Here is a 16,415-nt window from a genome sequence, read left to right as displayed (position 1 = left end):
AGTTTAAATTATGAGGTTGTTTCCTGTTGGTTGCTTTCCATCCTGGATAGCTCTTAAACTGTATAATTAGTGCGTAACGAATTAAAAAGTAATTTCCGATTGTAAACATTATTTGAATTAAAAATCGTAAGTCGTAAACCAAAACAAGTTTGTGCTGAAAGGGTTCGACGAAAAATATATCATTTTAAGCTTTTGAACTGCCGAAGAAGTAGACTCTACTGCCGATTTTTTTTTTATTAAAGGGAAAACGGTAGAAAAGAACATTGTTACTGATGATTCTTAACACGATTGGTATTTTGGTAGATGTAGATATCGCGAAGCTAAGATAGAAAATGTAAATCATAGACTAAATTAAGCGCCCTGTGTATGTGTAACAATTAAATTGTGTATTATGTGAAGGCATTCAGTCCGCCTTTTGTACTTTTTTCTTTGATGTGCAATAAAGTTTAAAATAAATACATAAACAATAAGCACCTTTAAGCAAGCAGATGGACAGACGACCTTGTTAAGGTCGCCGGAGGACGCTGGATGCGGGTCGCTTCCAACCGGTACGAATGGAGGTCCAAGGGGGAGGCCTAAGTTCAGCAGTGGACGTCTTATGGCTGAGATGGTGATGATGATGATGATGATGAAGTACCTTTCAACCCCATTCTATATTATATATATACATTACACTCACGTCAGCGAAGTTGAGCCGGTTGGCATTCTTGCGGAACTCTGTCATGGCGTAGCGTTCCTTCATCTTGCGTACTCGTTTGCCTCCGCGCTTCTTTCTGCTCTGCTCGATCGGCTTGGGTAGAGGCTTCACGAACTTTACTGGAGGTGGTTCCTGTGTGAGAAAAAGTTGAAAGAAAAGGTCAGACTCGCATATTCTTATGATATGTTTCGATTTCATTGGGCATTCAACTACAGGATTTTTTCCAGTGATGTCTCATCAGCGCGCACCGACTTCAATACGTAAGTTTAACGTAGGTAGGTACCTATATCTCACAATGATAATTTGTTGTTTATTAGTTTAAGCATAAATAAACGATTAAGAGGACGCGTAAAGTAGTGCAAAATAGTACAGCAGCTAAATTTAGCAAACATTAGCGCTTTACAAATTAATCTTCGTATTGTCCGGGGCCAAAAAGTGCCATCTACTTTAGCTGTTAAATTTGTTGGTACTAAAATTTGTTGCTACAATATTGTGCACTACTTTATGTTTATTAGTATACCTTGGTGTATGTAAAAAAATGTGTTCAATTAGGGTGAATAATAAAACAAAATGATAATAACACGAAGAGTTAAAACTAAAAGGTTAGTTCATACCTGTAATTTGTCCAGTTTCTTCTCAATACCCTCCCTGAGCTGCCGCCCGATGTGTCCGTCTGTACTCTCGTGGCAGGCGTCAACACGCGCCGCCAAAATTAGCTTCGTGGACACTAGCTTAGCCGCCTTGTAACGCAGTTCCTAAAACAAAGAAAACCATAATTATAGAAAACATACTATTAATATTTAATTACACAAACGGGTCTACCGCGATATAATTTCATTGTTTTTACCTTTAATTCCGACGTTACACACTACACACTAACATACAATACATACACACTATTAAATATACACACTAACATACTATTAAATCAGTCAGATTGATATCTGATTTAACTCTAAATTTAAGGCTGCCAACCGAGCAACAAGGCGTGCACTTCCAAATCAGCGGTAGTCTCGTATGAATGAGTTATCCGTATGAAATATAATTTGAGTTTGACCACATGCTCTTTGGTAAAGGAATCGTGAGGAATACTGCATACTGGCACTGACTATAGCTTGAACCCTTTTGAACATGTCTTCAAAAGGGTTCAAGCAGTGGGACATATAATAATATGCATAGGCTATATTATAAGTAATATAATTGCTGGCAAATGAGTTGGTTTTAGTTCCAGCAAATGGGTTTATTCTTACCGAACAACAATTCATATATTTGAAATAATTACTTTTTTATCCTAATAAGATTTTGCATAACTTGAAACTGAAGTAAACTTACAGGCGTAGTGTCCTGAACAATCTGAGAAAAGTAGATGAAACCAGTATGAGGCAGAGACGCAGCCTGTGAGAATCCAGATAAAGTCTTCTTCTGCTGGCCTAGAGGCAGTACATTGCAGGCCGGCATTTTGGATAACTTGGACAGACCACCCGCTACACCAAGGATCTTTGCAGCCGTTGATGCTCCTGTAAAATATAATTAAATCAAATTCTATATACTGCCCTCCTAAGCCGAATAGTGCTATCTCAAAAATGTGGCAGTCTTTGATTTATTAAATAAGATATTTTAGTATAATTATTTCTATTTTAATTTTGTACTTACTAACATTAGCATATTAAGATTAATTTATATTGTATTACTAACAAATTATATGGGCTTTTATGCCTGAAATAAATGATTGATTGATTGATTGATTGAAAAACAAATGATTTTGAAAATGGAATTCTCAGTAATAGAAACTAAAGAAGTTAGCAATGAATTTTCTTTTGAGATAGCGCTCTTTGGCTTAGCAGGGCAGTATACTGGTGGTAAAAGAAAACACAGGCTAAAGAAAATTGAGTGTTTGTACAGTCAAGTGTAAAAATATGGGTGCACACATCATACTCGAAAATATGTCCCATAGCTCTATGTCAGCGAATTAAGAACTATGGGACATATTTTTGAGTAAGTTATATGCACCCATATTTTTACACTTGACATATTGGCCCAAAGCTGTTTGCTCTCAGTAGAAGTTCTTACTTGAGCAAAGTATAAACTCTCACTGCCATCAACAATACCAAGTTATGATTTGCGGCAGTTGCCATGTGATAGAAGAGGATACCAAGTTTAGTCACCTATAAATAATATAAAAAAAATAACTTACCCAAAATAGCTGTTATGTTGGGTGCAATAAACGTCATTCTACTTTCCACGTACTCATAGATGCTCGATTTAAAATTATTTAAATCACTAGCCATGTCACAAGCTTCGTAAATTTCAGCTAGTTCATTTTCTGTCAATATTTTCCTAAAAATAAAAAATAATTAGTAAAAATTATAGTACAAACACATATAATTTGTAGTAAAAAGTTCTCATATTTTATTTTAACAGTGTCTATTCTTTCATCTGGTCTTAGTAAAAGTTTACATCTACATCTTCCTCATTCCTCGGACACGCTAGAAAGGCGCATTATTACCGTGCACCCAGTAGATGGTTAGAAATGGTCCAAAATATTACCCAGACTTCGCTCCAGGCAATGATGCAGATGGCCGAAGATCGAGAGGCCTGGAGAGCAGTGATAGGAAGAATACCCCATAGGAGTCACGTCCCTCAGACATGAGGTCACCACCAAGAAGAAGAAGACATCTTCCTCATAAGCTTGTGCGGCTAGAGCCTATATCCTTTCGTGCATTCCGTTCACACAGAACAAGGTTCACAATTCCTTATTATTATCTATAAAAATACATACCCTTGTGTAGTAGAAGCTGTCACAGACACAATCATAATGGTGGCTTGTGTCAAAAAACTCTGCAGAGTTTCATTATTCTTGGCTTTATCCAGGTCATTGCCAAGTTCCTTTACAGTCCGGATATACTCCAATGGTGTCACAATCAAGGACTCCAGCTCCGGGAAACGTTTCTGGTACTTGTCTCGGACAAATCTGTGGATAGTAGCTGGAAAATAAGATTGCCTATTTACAAGCTGGACACTTTCACATTAATACAACAAGTTTATGGTTAATAAATGTTCGTGGATAAATGCTGTTCAGACTCCTGAAGCTAGTCTGCGATTGCTGTGAAACGATTGTTTGCCTTCAACATTCAACAGGCGCTTACAGCACCGATATTAATAATTTTATATATCTACCTGCCCCTTGCACTTTCTCATATAGAACATGTAAGACGTTCATCGTCAAATTAAATAGTTTTCAATATAATTTTGGGTTTTAATAAGTAAATTAAGGCTCCGTAATGTACACTACGATACAAATGCATATTTCAAAGTTTCAATCAATTTAATAATATTTAACATGTTCACTATGGTAATTACTGTAATTAGCTAACTCATACATTAAGCGACGACACTGAGCGACAAGTGTGTTAATAAAACTAAATGGTGTTTGACAAAGCAAAATCAAATGAATGCCTTTGGTGATTTAGATTTCTTTATTAAATTTATGCATATTGTCTGCACTTATCAATGTCTAGAAAGGCAAACTGTAACTTTCAGTAAAAGTTGGAAATGTAAACTCTATACATAATATAAAAATAAATTTACACCACTTGCTGAAGTTGTATTGTAAGCATACACTGTGTCCTTAGGATTCATCCGCATATTACGTCACACACCAAGGGGAGTGGGGAAGGTCATGCCAAGTGTTACAATATGTATTAAAAACCTATATCTCTTTCACATGAAAAAGTGTGCCAAGGTCTAAAAAAATCGAAATTTTGTGTGATGTAATTAATGGATGACCCCTTATATAAAACGAGGCTCTCCACTGTTTGCTCCCAACGTGTACTTGGTTTCTTCAGCCATCTGAGCAGGACAGGGCCGGATAGCCTGGAAAAGCTCCTTATTACTGGCCGCATGGCAAGGAAGCATAGGGGTGGATGTATGGCCACACGTTGGGCGGACAGAATAACGTCAGAGACAAATGCCACATTGCAGGCTAGTATGCACTGGGCCCAAGACAGAGCGGCTTGGAGAGCGCTGGTGAAAAGTGTCCACATTCGTCACGTCCCTCAGCCATGAGGATACGACAAAGAAGAAGATAATTTAAAATAATTGAAAAAACAATTTGTTATAGACCTACCAATTTCACCATCAATTTCCACAGCTATGTTGTTAGCTTCCACAATCAGTTGGTATTCGGGGTCAGATTCCATGAGTCCGGTCACCTCAATCTTTTTACGATCATTACCAACATTCTGCTGAATTTCTGTTATGACCTGTGATAAAAAAAATGCTGATGGGTGAATATTCTATTCCCTATTTCTAGTATAATAACGTATTTGTTGTGGAAATCTCTCTGAAATATCCTATCTTAAGCATGATAAATGAAATCTTTAGAAATGCCGTATGCGGGCTCATTCAATGACTGTCTTGAGAATCAAAGGAGAGCCAAAAATCAGGAATGACATTTGTTGTAAAATATATCGCAACATACCCTCTGAAGGCGGTCCGAGTGCCTCAATTTCGCTAATTCTCTTATAGTGACACTTTTAATGTCTTCCTCCATAGGAATAACAGGATGAGGCACGGCGAATTCGTGTTCGGCATCTTTAGATGTTTTGTTTTCAATAGCAGCTTCCAGTTCCCCATCGTCGTTTTCTTCCAAATCAGCGAGCAATTCATCCGCTAAAGACATGGTAAGAGATGGTTGGGGCTAAAGAAGCGGGATAAGTACTCGCCACCACGAAATCAATAATTATTACTGAATGAAAATTATAGTATTTTTGTACTTTTATCAATTTCCAGCAAATAATCACCAACACGCAACACGCACAAATCGGTACAAAATCGACACTCAAACTCAATGTGTCAGTCCAGTCATACATATTGTCAAGTTTTTTTTTTTACAACAGTATTGTCTATGGTAGTGTAGTGTTGTACTACACTGTATATTTTATCGATATCAATCGCTATCCGATTATTCCGTTTACCACCATCATTGCATCATGTCATTCTAATTTCTGAACGAAAAGTACTTACTGGTAACACTGAAAACGGTTGGTCAGTGGTGGTTGCCATTTTTCGCTGTCTGTGGAAGGGGCATGCCGAAAGCCTGAAATTTACATTTTCGGCAATTTTGTGGACGTTACAGTGAGTTTGAAACCAAAAATCGTCTAAATGGCGCTAAATCCACAATACGATGCAATCGGAAAAGGATTTGTTCAACAATATTATGCGCTATTCGACGACCCGGCACAGCGACCAAATCTGGCAAATTTGTACAACGTGAGTGCTTCTTTGCATTGTGAGCTGCAGCTATTATATTTCATTAAGACGAATGCCTCATTCTGTCACACATAACTTTTCAAATAACCTCTCTATGGGATGTTCTGATGTCATCTATAGTTTGTTTATAAGATAGATGAATCATCTACGCAATATTTCGACTGTCGGTGCAATGTCCTATAACTGCAGTAAAAGTAGTTAACTTTAGAAAGTGGCCAATGCCAATACATACCAGTGTACCCAAAGGCAAACTTATTTGTTATGCTGCTACAACACCTACTAGGTTATATGGACAGATATTTATGAATAAAATGTAGATATTTATGTATAAAATGTACAGTTATTGGCAATAACAATTATACACCAATATATTACTACCTAAATAATTATTGCCTCTGTCAGTTGTCATACTAACAATAACAATTGTTTAACAAAATTAACTAGCAGAGTTGTAAGTACCAAGTTTTTGATCAATTGAATTTACTAACTACCCACCACTACACTGTCATAAATCTTACCCTATGTTCGATTGTAGGGCTTAAATCATATTATTTCACTTGTTATGGCCCTAGGCAGTTTGGGTTTCCATATCCTGATCCATACCCAATCCTAGGCAAGGTTTTAGCTCCATCTCTTGCTCAATGAAGATAGGTGATACTGATATTAAGGACATTATGGCCATTTAGGAGAATTAGGTACTTACAATAGACCATAATTTTATTGTCTGTAGAAAATAGTACCAATTTCATGTATGACATGTACCTGACTAATACTGCTGCTGCATATTTACAGTCTAAATAATGAAATTTGGAAAGTCCGGAATTGGCCAGGTTCCCATCAAAGTAGCAGTGTTTGACCATGTCTTCATATAGAATGGCTATATAACTTTATTTACTCTATCATAACAGAATAGACAAAGTTATGTAACAAATAAATATTGACTTTTAAAGACTACTAATTTACTGTTCATTAAAATGTAATAAATGTAAATGTAGTAGTAATGTCAAGTGGGAGTTGGAAGGGGTAGACCTTGGCGGACTTTCTCTGATCAGATCGGGGAAATCCTAAGGTTATAATTAGGCCATGGATGAACCAATCTCATCAGCTAAGGAAATGTTGATAGTCTATCCTTGCTAATTTTGAATTATTGCTTATTTCAGGTAGAAACATCTTTTATGACATTTGAAGGAGTGCAACTACAAGGTGCTGTTAAAATTATGGAAAAATTAAATGTAAGTGTATAGAAAAGTCATGATTATTTATGTATAGTCCAGCTCTAGCTAGGTCAAAGATATTTGGGCAGGGTGCCAAAGATAATAATGATTTTGCAACCTTAGACAATATTGCTGCACTCTGCATGGCAACCATTTAGAGTTTGACTAAGACAAGTCTGCAACGATTTTGAGAGCACACACAGAACAAGTGTCATTTTAAACATCAAACTTCTATGAAATTATGACATATAAATAACACTTGCACTGTGTGTGCTATCAAAATCGTTGCAGACTTGTCTTGGTCTTAACTCTATGTATGTATTAAAAAGATCTCAATTTATGTTGGTAATTCAATTGCTACTTTCTTTTTGCAAAACAAAATTCACAATGTCTTAGTACTAATGCCCTACAATAAAATTTGAAAAAAAATAAATCATTATAGATTAAATGGAACAGAGAAGTTGCTTTTGTTTCATTTAGTTTTAACCCATTAGTGCCCATTGAACCCACTTAAGTACACCTTACCTGGGTTATGGCGTTTGATTCTATTTTCTACTTTAAGTAACTCTACCTAAACCTCAGTTTGATGAGGCTGAATTAAAAAGTATGACACTGTACACACTTTTAATAGTAGTGAGTATTTTTTGTCTTTTGAATAAAAGTTTAAAAATGTGTGTTGAGCAAACTGTCTTACTTTTGTTATGGTATATTATTTTAATAAATTTTACTTTTTATTTTCAGGGCTTGGGATTCCAAAAAATCGGCAGGTTTATCACATCAATTGACTCACAGCCTATGTTTGATGGTGGTGTTCTAATCAATGTTCTTGGCAGGTTGCAAGTAAGCATTATATTTTTATTATCACACATACTGAGAAAATATCTTGTATTCAGATCTTAGAACCGTCTGACCACTTAGCAAGACTTGCATTATCAACTTGTTGTGTTCAACACCATTCTTGAAGCAACACTTGACTTACATGGAGTCATGCGCGACAACGCAAGTCGTGCTATGGGGTGTCAAATAATTAACTATTTAGATAACCATTCAATTCAGTTAATTAAATCAAAACTGCAGACTTTTAACATCTTATCTACAAAGGTTTTCATTATCTTTAAAGGACAAATCATTAAATATAAATACATTATGTATTATTATTATTGTGGACTAAAGTAGGTTCGGTCAGATTAATCATAATGTTATCTCTTTGTAGAGGTGATTGACATTTAGTTAATGACATTAACCTTATAATTGTTTATAGGTAATTATTGAACAACAGTGAGAGATAATACATTCAATTGGATTTATAGATGGAAATAATTTCCATCCATATTTGTAATTATTATAAATAAATATAAATATTATTAAAGGACAATTTAACACAGATCAATCTAGTTCCACTTTAAAAGAAAATAAACATCCATCCATTATAAAAGGGAAAATTTATTAATATTGTTAATTTATATATGTATTAAAAAATGGATAAAACAAAAGAAAATAACATTTGTGTTAGTCTGCTCTAAAATGTCACACATAAGCCCACTTCATAACAAGCTAGCTAGCAGGGATGTTGCGGATGCAGATTTTTAGATATTTATAGCCTCACATCCGCGTGTCAAGATTCGGTACTTAAGAAACGCAAAATCGACAAAAAACGATGACGTAATTTATGGACAGCCCCTAAGACGTTCCTGTTACCGACTTGGTCGACATCCGCATCCGCATGAGCTCCGCATCGTTTTTATGCGGATGCGGATGTTGAAAATAATGCGGATGTTCCGCGGATGCGGATGCGAATTTTCGCAACATCCCTACTAGCTAGCATCAAATATAAATCTTACTTGAAAGCCGGAAGGTTACTCTAATAGCTGAAGCATTTTTAGGTGTTCTTGGAGCCATAGGCTTTTTGTCGACTTGAACGGGTTTTAGGTTTCTTGGTATTCGAATTATTGTATATCTAAAGATTTTCTCATTTGTTTTCAGTGTGACGACGACCCACCACACTCTTACATGCAGACGTTTGTACTAAAAACACTTGGAGACTCCTTCTTCGTTCAGCATGACATCTTCCGTCTCTGCATTCACGACGTCGCCTAAAACCTTGGACTGTCCATCGCGAATCAATGTGAAGAGACTACCACATTCACTTTTACCATAACCTGTTTCAATCCTGAGCGTCCAATGTATAAACTTCCATAGAGATTCCATTAACACTTTCGCAACCGGGCAAAAAACGGCGCACTACCTCAGAAACCGGTCGTCTATATCTGCGTACAAAACAACCCGCTGGGCGGGTTGTCCGGCATCTGAGCAAACATTACGAGTGCCTACCAGGCGGGTTCTCGGTAGTCAAAGTGTTAAACCCTATTGATATTGTTCAGTACATTTTAAGGCACACTAAACTGTGAATGTGTTGACTACTGGTTCAATTGAAGCGAATGATATAATATTTAAATCAAAAACATTCTCATGACACTGTTCGCTCCAATTTAATGAGTATGTCTCGTGAATTTTATAGGTGTTTTTATGAATTACGCCTAATGTCCCATTCGCTTGACTCGCGAGTTTGCAATTTTAATGTCGATCAACATTTTTTTAATATTCGTCATCACGCTGCAAGTGCATCTTGTTTTGGTTATCTAGGTATAAGTAACTAGTAAATGAATTGCCCAATTGTGAATGTTCAAATTTAAGAACCTCTAAGTAAATTGTGGTTTTCCGCTTAGATGTAATAAAGCTTCGAAAGGGCGTAATTTTCAGTTACGTGTATACATTTTATAATAAATACATTATAATTTTGTAACATTTTGTTTCGTTTAATAGGTTTAATTTTTCTCATCCTTTATTTTGCACATCACCTGAAAATGAGTAAAGGAAACGAAAGTTGATGCTAAGACAATCATGTATTAAGTAATAAATAGTCAAAAATTAACAAAAGAACCACTGAAAACAGGTACATTTCACCAATCTCAGAATTTAAGACGCTCCTCCCTTTAAATCCTTAGACACTACGAACACTTAACAAGTTATTTGCATGCACTACTAACGAAACACACACGGCCTGTAGGCCCACTTGTCTAAGTGAATGACTAGGTTGCAAAAGTAGACGCTCCTTAGGCTTGCACGCCACAACCGACCCGAGTCTTCAAACCAAAATCGCGCTTTATATGTAGATCCCTTATAATACTGCATTTTGAAGGAGTAACAATTTGCAAAAATATAACTATTATTGATTATGACTTGACGAAATTCGAGGTTTATTCATTCCATTGCCTTCCATGTAGTTATGTATTAATAGTATTGCTTATCAAGCATTAGCAGTTAAATAAGAGTTAGAATAAAATACATTATGACAAGAACCAGGTTTTTCTTGTAGATTAACATTTGTAAATTTGATAAGCCTTTCGATATACCGAAACCGCTAAAAGGAAACACGACACATTAGGGAACTATCAATAGGTGACGAAGACTACTAAGCAGAGATCAAATTAGACATGGCAAGACCGGTTAGGTCACTTTTGTACATTAGCCTCTCTTTGTCGCACTGTTTCGTCAAATTTTTGGAATATGACAATTGACAATTAGACATTGCATTATAAATTAGGCGGGTCCACATAGAACGAGCCGCCTCGCGAATCAGCTCGGTCTCCGTAGACGTACCTCGGGCGAGGCACATCTCCAACGACCGAGTTGCTCCGCGCGGCATTTTCCTGACGAGGCGGCTCGCTCTGTGTGAACCCGCCTATATGGCTAAATTTTCCCGTGGCTGCAATTCTAGTTTCAATCACAACTCAACTTTAAATGCAAGTTATTCACTATTTTCAATAAAATATTTCACGAAACAGTACCACAACATCGGTTTCTTACTCATAGATATCAATAGCGATACTGGAACATTTTAGCTGTCAATTTTGTAATTATCAAGCGATAAAATGTTATAAAGATCGCCGGTCTAATGTCTGTGATATAAAAATTAAGTAATTTAATCACAACCTCCATAAAAACTAATAATTCCTAACTGAGCATTTAACCAAATCAGATTTCTAATTTCCTTCACTTAAAAAAATTATACCTACTGTTTATAATTTCTAGACACTAAAAACACATTGCTTGTGACTTATTGCAACTCTCAAATAGGTAATCTTGCGCGATCAATTTCACTTCCTAGTATTCCAATTATGCTGAAGTTGAGCATAGCTAAGTACCTACTTAACTTCTGTACCTTTCTGATGATAATTAGACACAGAAGGTATAGGAACTGTAATAAATAAAAATAACTATCTAGTTTGAACTATCTAGTAGTTGATGACTGTACAAAGAAAATTACAGTCGGCGATAAAAACTTGTACCAAAAATTTAAATATTGGACAGATTAGTTTATGACTTATTTAATTTACTTTTTTTTAGATCACCGCCATCTAGAAATTATAAACAAAGTCCAAATAATTTAAATCCAAAGTACATCGTCGAAACGAACGGCAACAAAACCATCGACATTAGACCGGGTTTCCGCTATCCCGCTTAGGAGCCGCCTTTCTTGCGGCCGCGCGAGCCGGGTAAGGCCACGCCTCGCAGGGAGCGCATCGCCATGGCGCGGTTGAAGTGGCGCTGAGTTTTGTGCTCCTCCGCTTCGCCGTTGTTGTCCACGGAAGAGAGGATTACGAGGAGGACGCCCATCACCTGGGAAGAGGATTTAACATCATATAGTTGTTTATAAAGTCTTAAAGGTGCAACCAGGAAATTCATTGGCTATAGTTCGTTTTTTTTAGCATTAGAAAGAACTCCACAGAAGCAAGCGTGCAGTTTTTATTAGGCTCTTTGATTGTTAATAATTATTGAATTATCTAATGTAGCATCGTCAATACATATAATTTACTTCAAATTATTACCGCTAAAAATACCGGATTTGGAACGACAAGCTTACTTCTGCGAAGTTCTTTCTAATGCTAAAAAAACGGACTATAAATCCATACACAGCGGGAAGAAGTAATTAACTGTTGAAGAAATTTGAACTTAAAATAAAATTACATAAGGTTCCAATTTCTTCAATTTTTCCCCGCTAGTTATCATCTTCCTGCCGTGTACGGAAATAAGATGCGAAGAAAAATTCGTGCTTCGAGTTTGACAGCTAATGTAAATGGCACTGTACGGCTCTGTACATTTTGCGGTAATTCTGGCTGTCAAGTTGCCACAAAACATGACATTAGTTTCGTGAGTATTGCGCGGATCGAATGGCAATAGATCGCTGGCTGGCCAGCAGAACAACGTGTAGGTATATGCTATTGAAGCGTATCGTACCAACAAAGCCTTTTCATTTAGTATACGCGGAAGGCGTAAGTTGGCCCTGTCATTTACAAATTTGTATTTGATAGATAGAGAAAAAATTTAACAACGGTTTGCTAACTTAAGAATAAGGGGGGGTAATATAATAGGATAAACTCACCAAACACACAATAATAAGGAGCGTGTACACGTGCACGTTTGCCTCCGGTATGTTCTCAATGTCCTTTAGCGCCGTCAGCGCCGGTTCGAAGTCCGGTCTCAAATCTAACGCGTGCTTGAGATGTACCGCTGCTTCCTGTGAAATTACATTTATTTATTACAAAAGTAACAGGCTAGGTTTTTAAGGCAGTGGAGAGGGCGGAACAATCAAGGGTTGTGGTGACCCTCGAATCCTCGTGAGGAAATTGACGTACGAAACAGTTTAGTCTGTGTAGACGCTTCGCGGCATTGAGGCCGCGCTTTGCCTTTGTCTCGGCCGAGGCATGTTTACACAAACCGAGCCGCCTCGCGCGGAAATTTCCATACGAGGTTGGCATATTCTGTAAGCCGGTTAGGACTTTTTAAGTGGCGACGCCGAACCGAATGATGGCTTCTTTTGCTACATCCTTCTGCGCATCCATTGACAAAGTTAACCGAGGTTCTGGTCAATCATATAAATCGCAATTCGCAAGGAACCTACGAGCGGCGCGTCAGGTAGGTACAGTCTGAACAAGGCAGGTACAGAAGCTGTTATACCACATACCTGATAGTGTCCATAAGCTTTAAATATCTCCCCGAGCGTGAAGTACTGCTGCCACGCGCTGCGGTCCGGCGGCTGAACCTCGAGCGAGCGTCGCGTCAGGTAGATAGCGTCGTCGAGGTACTGCAGTGTGAATAGCACGCGCGCCAGGTTCAGGAGCACCTGGGATTTGAGACTTTATTGTAAATATGTTAAGGGTGATATTTAGACAGCACGTGACAATTATGAGTCCCATCCCAAGGATGAGTGGGATGGAGGATGTGGGTGAAAAAAGATAACGCCGTCGAGGTACTGGAGTCTGGCACTATGTAGCTTCTATGGCTGACTACTTTTTTTATTCAGACAGTCATCATCATCAAAACGATTCTGTGTTGAAGTTGTTTATGAAAGAGTTCCTAGAACCACTTTCATCAACAGCTTGATGGAACCATAATTTTGCATTGTAAGAAAAGTTTACCTTTATGCTGGCCGTACGTTGCGGTTAACGAATTATAGAAGGTTTATGATATGTGTGTCCATAAAAAGATAAATACTTACTTCTGCATTATAAGGAGACACGGCCAACGCTCGCCGGAAGCACTCAATGCTCTGTCTAGTGTCACCCTTGATTCTCCAAAAGTTGCCGATTTGGTTGTACAGCTGTACTGACTTTGGTTTCTCTCTCTTAGCTTTTTTCAGTCGTTTCTCCAGAGCGTTTATATCCAGCTCCGTCACACCATTTTTAAAGGACTTCTTTTTTGTGAATATAAGAGCCACCTGTAATAAAATTGTAGGAAATTCTGCAGTTTGATTGATATACTAATAGATCAAATACCTATAACATATTCTTTAAGCACAATACCTACTTAATCCAGGTGTTTTATTCCAGTTTATTAAGTTAATAATAGTTTATTACTAGGTCATGAAACTCACGAATAGATAACTTGTATATTTTACTTTGTAAACCATTTATGCAAAAACTAAAGGTCATTGGTCATTGCCTAATATTGAAGGCCATCTAGTGTTTCACTTCATTCCTATTTCATGTAAAGATCAATTTACTTCCTAATATTATACACAATTGCTAGTAAAAAAATTATTAAGCAAAGAAAGAGCAAAAGGGATTAAGTTTAGCAGAAAATTTATAACCTGGATTAAAAAAAAAATTGATTTTATAAATCCTCTGGGTTTAAGTTTAATTAGGCAGAGATATTAAATATATAGGAGTGACGTTCACGAGTTTTATGCAAGCAGCATTAACAGCAAAAGGTTCGATAGGGGGAGGGGGGTTATAAGGAAACCTCACGTGTATTTTTCTACAGTGAACGAAACTAAGAAAAACACCTACCACATGAGTACATACTTTTTCTCGGTATCGTTAAACATAAATCTTCACTCTGCACTTCTAAATAGCGAGTCTATTTAACGAAAATAGAAAAATAAACAATATTTTCTATATACAATACTATTTATCTTAAAATTAGGTTGAATGAAAAAAATTCAAAAAAATACACGTGAAATTGTGTGGGGGGAGGGGGGTAGCCAAAAACCTCACCAAATATCACCAAGGGGGAGGGGGGGTCAAAAAGTAGCCGAAAACACCTCGTGTGATTTGTGCACAACCCCAAAGCTGTGGTAAAATAATTATTTAAATTACCTGTGGCTCAGGAACATTTGGATGTCTATGGCGCCTGGCCACCCCCACAAGGTTGTCATAGTATGTGAAGTTGACAGCCTTCCCGCAGTCCAAGTATTCATCGTCAACATCACCATTAGTCTCAGTCAGTGTCGACTCATCTCCGTTTTCAACACCGGATCTGTGACAGGAAAATAATGTTAGTGGGTCTTAATATGTTTACAAGGTTTCTTTTGTTTTATTTTGTCTGAATAGAAAACTGTTGTTGACTCAATTTATATATTTTGATTTAAATTTTCAATAGTTAAGAATAATAAATAAATACTTTGTCTGTCTGTTTAAGAGAACTGGAGCCAAAAGATATGTATGGCTACAGAGATAAACATAGTACAAGCAAAACAAAATATATTCATTAAACAATTGAATTCTAAGGTGCATAACACAATGCTTCTTGGCCTACTTGAAAACATTCCATAATCTTGAACATTTTTATAAATACTAAACATGAAGGCACCCGTTTAAGATTTAGCTAGGGGTGTGAAACTCCACCACTGTCAACCTTCGGTTTTGTAGGAAATTTCCTTTCTGTACAGTAGTACTATTATTTATTCTGTAGATTTAGTATTAAAATAATATCTACTTACCTTTGCTGTTCATAAGCTTGGCAGTCAGTACAAAACATGTCAAAGCCATGCTTAGTCCAAGTGTTCCCATAGTACACAGTGGAGGTTATTATGTTGAATATGGGGTCTTCTTCAGTCATTTTTTGCTTATCAGCGTCATCCTGTTACAAAACAGAGTAAAGTTTATAGTAAATAAATTACTTATCAGTGTGTTGTGTCAATGCACATGTAAACAATATTTGAGAGTGTAAAATACTGGTAATAATGGTAGTAAAACTCCAACGAAAACCAAATATAATAAAAATATATCTTAGGGATCTAGAAATATTTCTACAACTTGATATGCAATCAAATGGATGTTCTTCAAAGTTGTACCACTACATGGAGGTGTAAAAAGTTCATGTTCACGTGACTTATAGTCAAATAAAATACGTTGAGCACACGGCGAGGGTTGTAACATATATCGTGGTGCTAAACAATGTTGTCTGCATTGATTATATAAAAGTCGCATTTAAGAATAGAATTAACTGACCTGGGTCAACGTATTGCCATCAACTATTGTACCTTCTTCAGGATTAAGTTTCCAAATATTAGATGTACGAGAATTCGTAGCAATAATTTGGAAAGAAAATATGTACAGAACCAAACAAGTAAAGTATGGTAGGTCTCTCATTTCGACCATTCAATCTGGGATAAAACATGAAAACTGTTCTCTCATTTAGATTTGACTTGAACTTTCGGCTGAAATAATAGATATTGGGGTCACAATATTGAGAAGTTGGTAATTTTATCACTACGAATGAAATAGATCTCCCTTCCTTCTCGTTATTTTGACAAGCATAAATAGCGATTTGTAACGTTCGGAATCTAGAAGGGAAAGTGATTTTAAACTTGCCAAATAATTAACATTTATCAGTATATCGTGAGTATCGAAAATCATGTATTCACGATGTTATTCATAGAATTGTATTTG

General features: G+C 36.7%; 3 protein-coding genes across 3 annotated transcripts in view; 1 reads left to right on the top strand and 2 right to left on the bottom strand.

Annotated features, from left to right (window-relative positions):
- LOC134792735 (U4/U6 small nuclear ribonucleoprotein Prp31) overlaps positions 1-5,514 on the bottom strand; it is a 28,824-nt gene extending 23,310 nt beyond the window's left edge. The window contains exons 1-7 of the mRNA XM_063764034.1: positions 5,178-5,514; positions 4,824-4,959; positions 3,477-3,681; positions 2,892-3,034; positions 2,030-2,214; positions 1,312-1,452; positions 680-829 (exon numbers count right to left, since the gene is read on the bottom strand). Of these exons, the coding sequence (XP_063620104.1) occupies positions 680-829; positions 1,312-1,452; positions 2,030-2,214; positions 2,892-3,034; positions 3,477-3,681; positions 4,824-4,959; positions 5,178-5,378 (1,161 nt within the window). The 5' untranslated portion in view covers positions 5,379-5,514. The remainder of the gene's footprint in view (positions 1-679; positions 830-1,311; positions 1,453-2,029; positions 2,215-2,891; positions 3,035-3,476; positions 3,682-4,823; positions 4,960-5,177) is intronic.
- Positions 5,515-5,745: 231 nt separating this feature from the next.
- Positions 5,746-9,395, top strand: LOC134792734 (probable nuclear transport factor 2). Its single transcript, XM_063764033.1, has 4 exons — positions 5,746-5,968; positions 7,129-7,200; positions 7,924-8,022; positions 9,166-9,395. Exons 1-4 carry the CDS (start codon positions 5,861-5,863, stop codon positions 9,277-9,279), a joined length of 393 nt encoding a protein of 130 aa, XP_063620103.1. The 5' UTR covers positions 5,746-5,860; the 3' UTR covers positions 9,280-9,395.
- Positions 9,396-10,066: 671 nt separating this feature from the next.
- LOC134792733 (uncharacterized) lies at positions 10,067-16,291 on the bottom strand. Its single transcript, XM_063764032.1, has 7 exons — positions 15,975-16,291; positions 15,464-15,603; positions 14,841-15,000; positions 13,742-13,960; positions 13,208-13,366; positions 12,626-12,760; positions 10,067-11,862 (listed from the first exon to the last, which is right to left on the bottom strand). The coding sequence occupies exons 1-7, from the start codon at positions 16,122-16,124 to the stop codon at positions 11,704-11,706; spliced, it is 1,122 nt and encodes a 373-aa protein (XP_063620102.1). The 5' UTR covers positions 16,125-16,291; the 3' UTR covers positions 10,067-11,703.
- Between the last annotated feature and the right edge of the window lie 124 nt (positions 16,292-16,415).

The sequence above is a fragment of the Cydia splendana genome, chromosome 8 (genome assembly GCF_910591565.1).
Source record: "Cydia splendana chromosome 8, ilCydSple1.2, whole genome shotgun sequence".
In the NCBI taxonomy this organism is placed as follows: domain Eukaryota; kingdom Metazoa; phylum Arthropoda; class Insecta; order Lepidoptera; family Tortricidae; genus Cydia; species Cydia splendana.
This window is presented reverse-complemented; position numbering and strand designations above follow the sequence as displayed.

Bases quoted from the DNA above. Each gene is read 5' to 3' on its own strand.
- LOC134792733 (XM_063764032.1), bottom strand. From the start codon at position 16,124: ATGGTCGAAATGAGAGACCTACCATACTTTACTTGTTTGGTTCTGTAC. The intron at 13,367-13,741 runs GTAAGTATTTAT...CTCAAATCCCAG, and splicing joins TGTCTCCTTATAATGCAGAA to GTGCTCCTGAACCTGGCGCG. The intron at 12,761-13,207 runs GTATGTGGTATA...GTAATTTCACAG, and splicing joins AAGCTTATGGACACTATCAG to GAAGCAGCGGTACATCTCAA.
- LOC134792734 (XM_063764033.1), top strand. From the start codon at position 5,861: ATGGCGCTAAATCCACAATACGATGCAATCGGAAAAGGATTTGTTCAA. The intron at 7,201-7,923 runs GTAAGTGTATAG...TTTTATTTTCAG, and splicing joins AAATTATGGAAAAATTAAAT to GGCTTGGGATTCCAAAAAAT. The intron at 8,023-9,165 runs GTAAGCATTATA...ATTTGTTTTCAG, and splicing joins ATGTTCTTGGCAGGTTGCAA to TGTGACGACGACCCACCACA.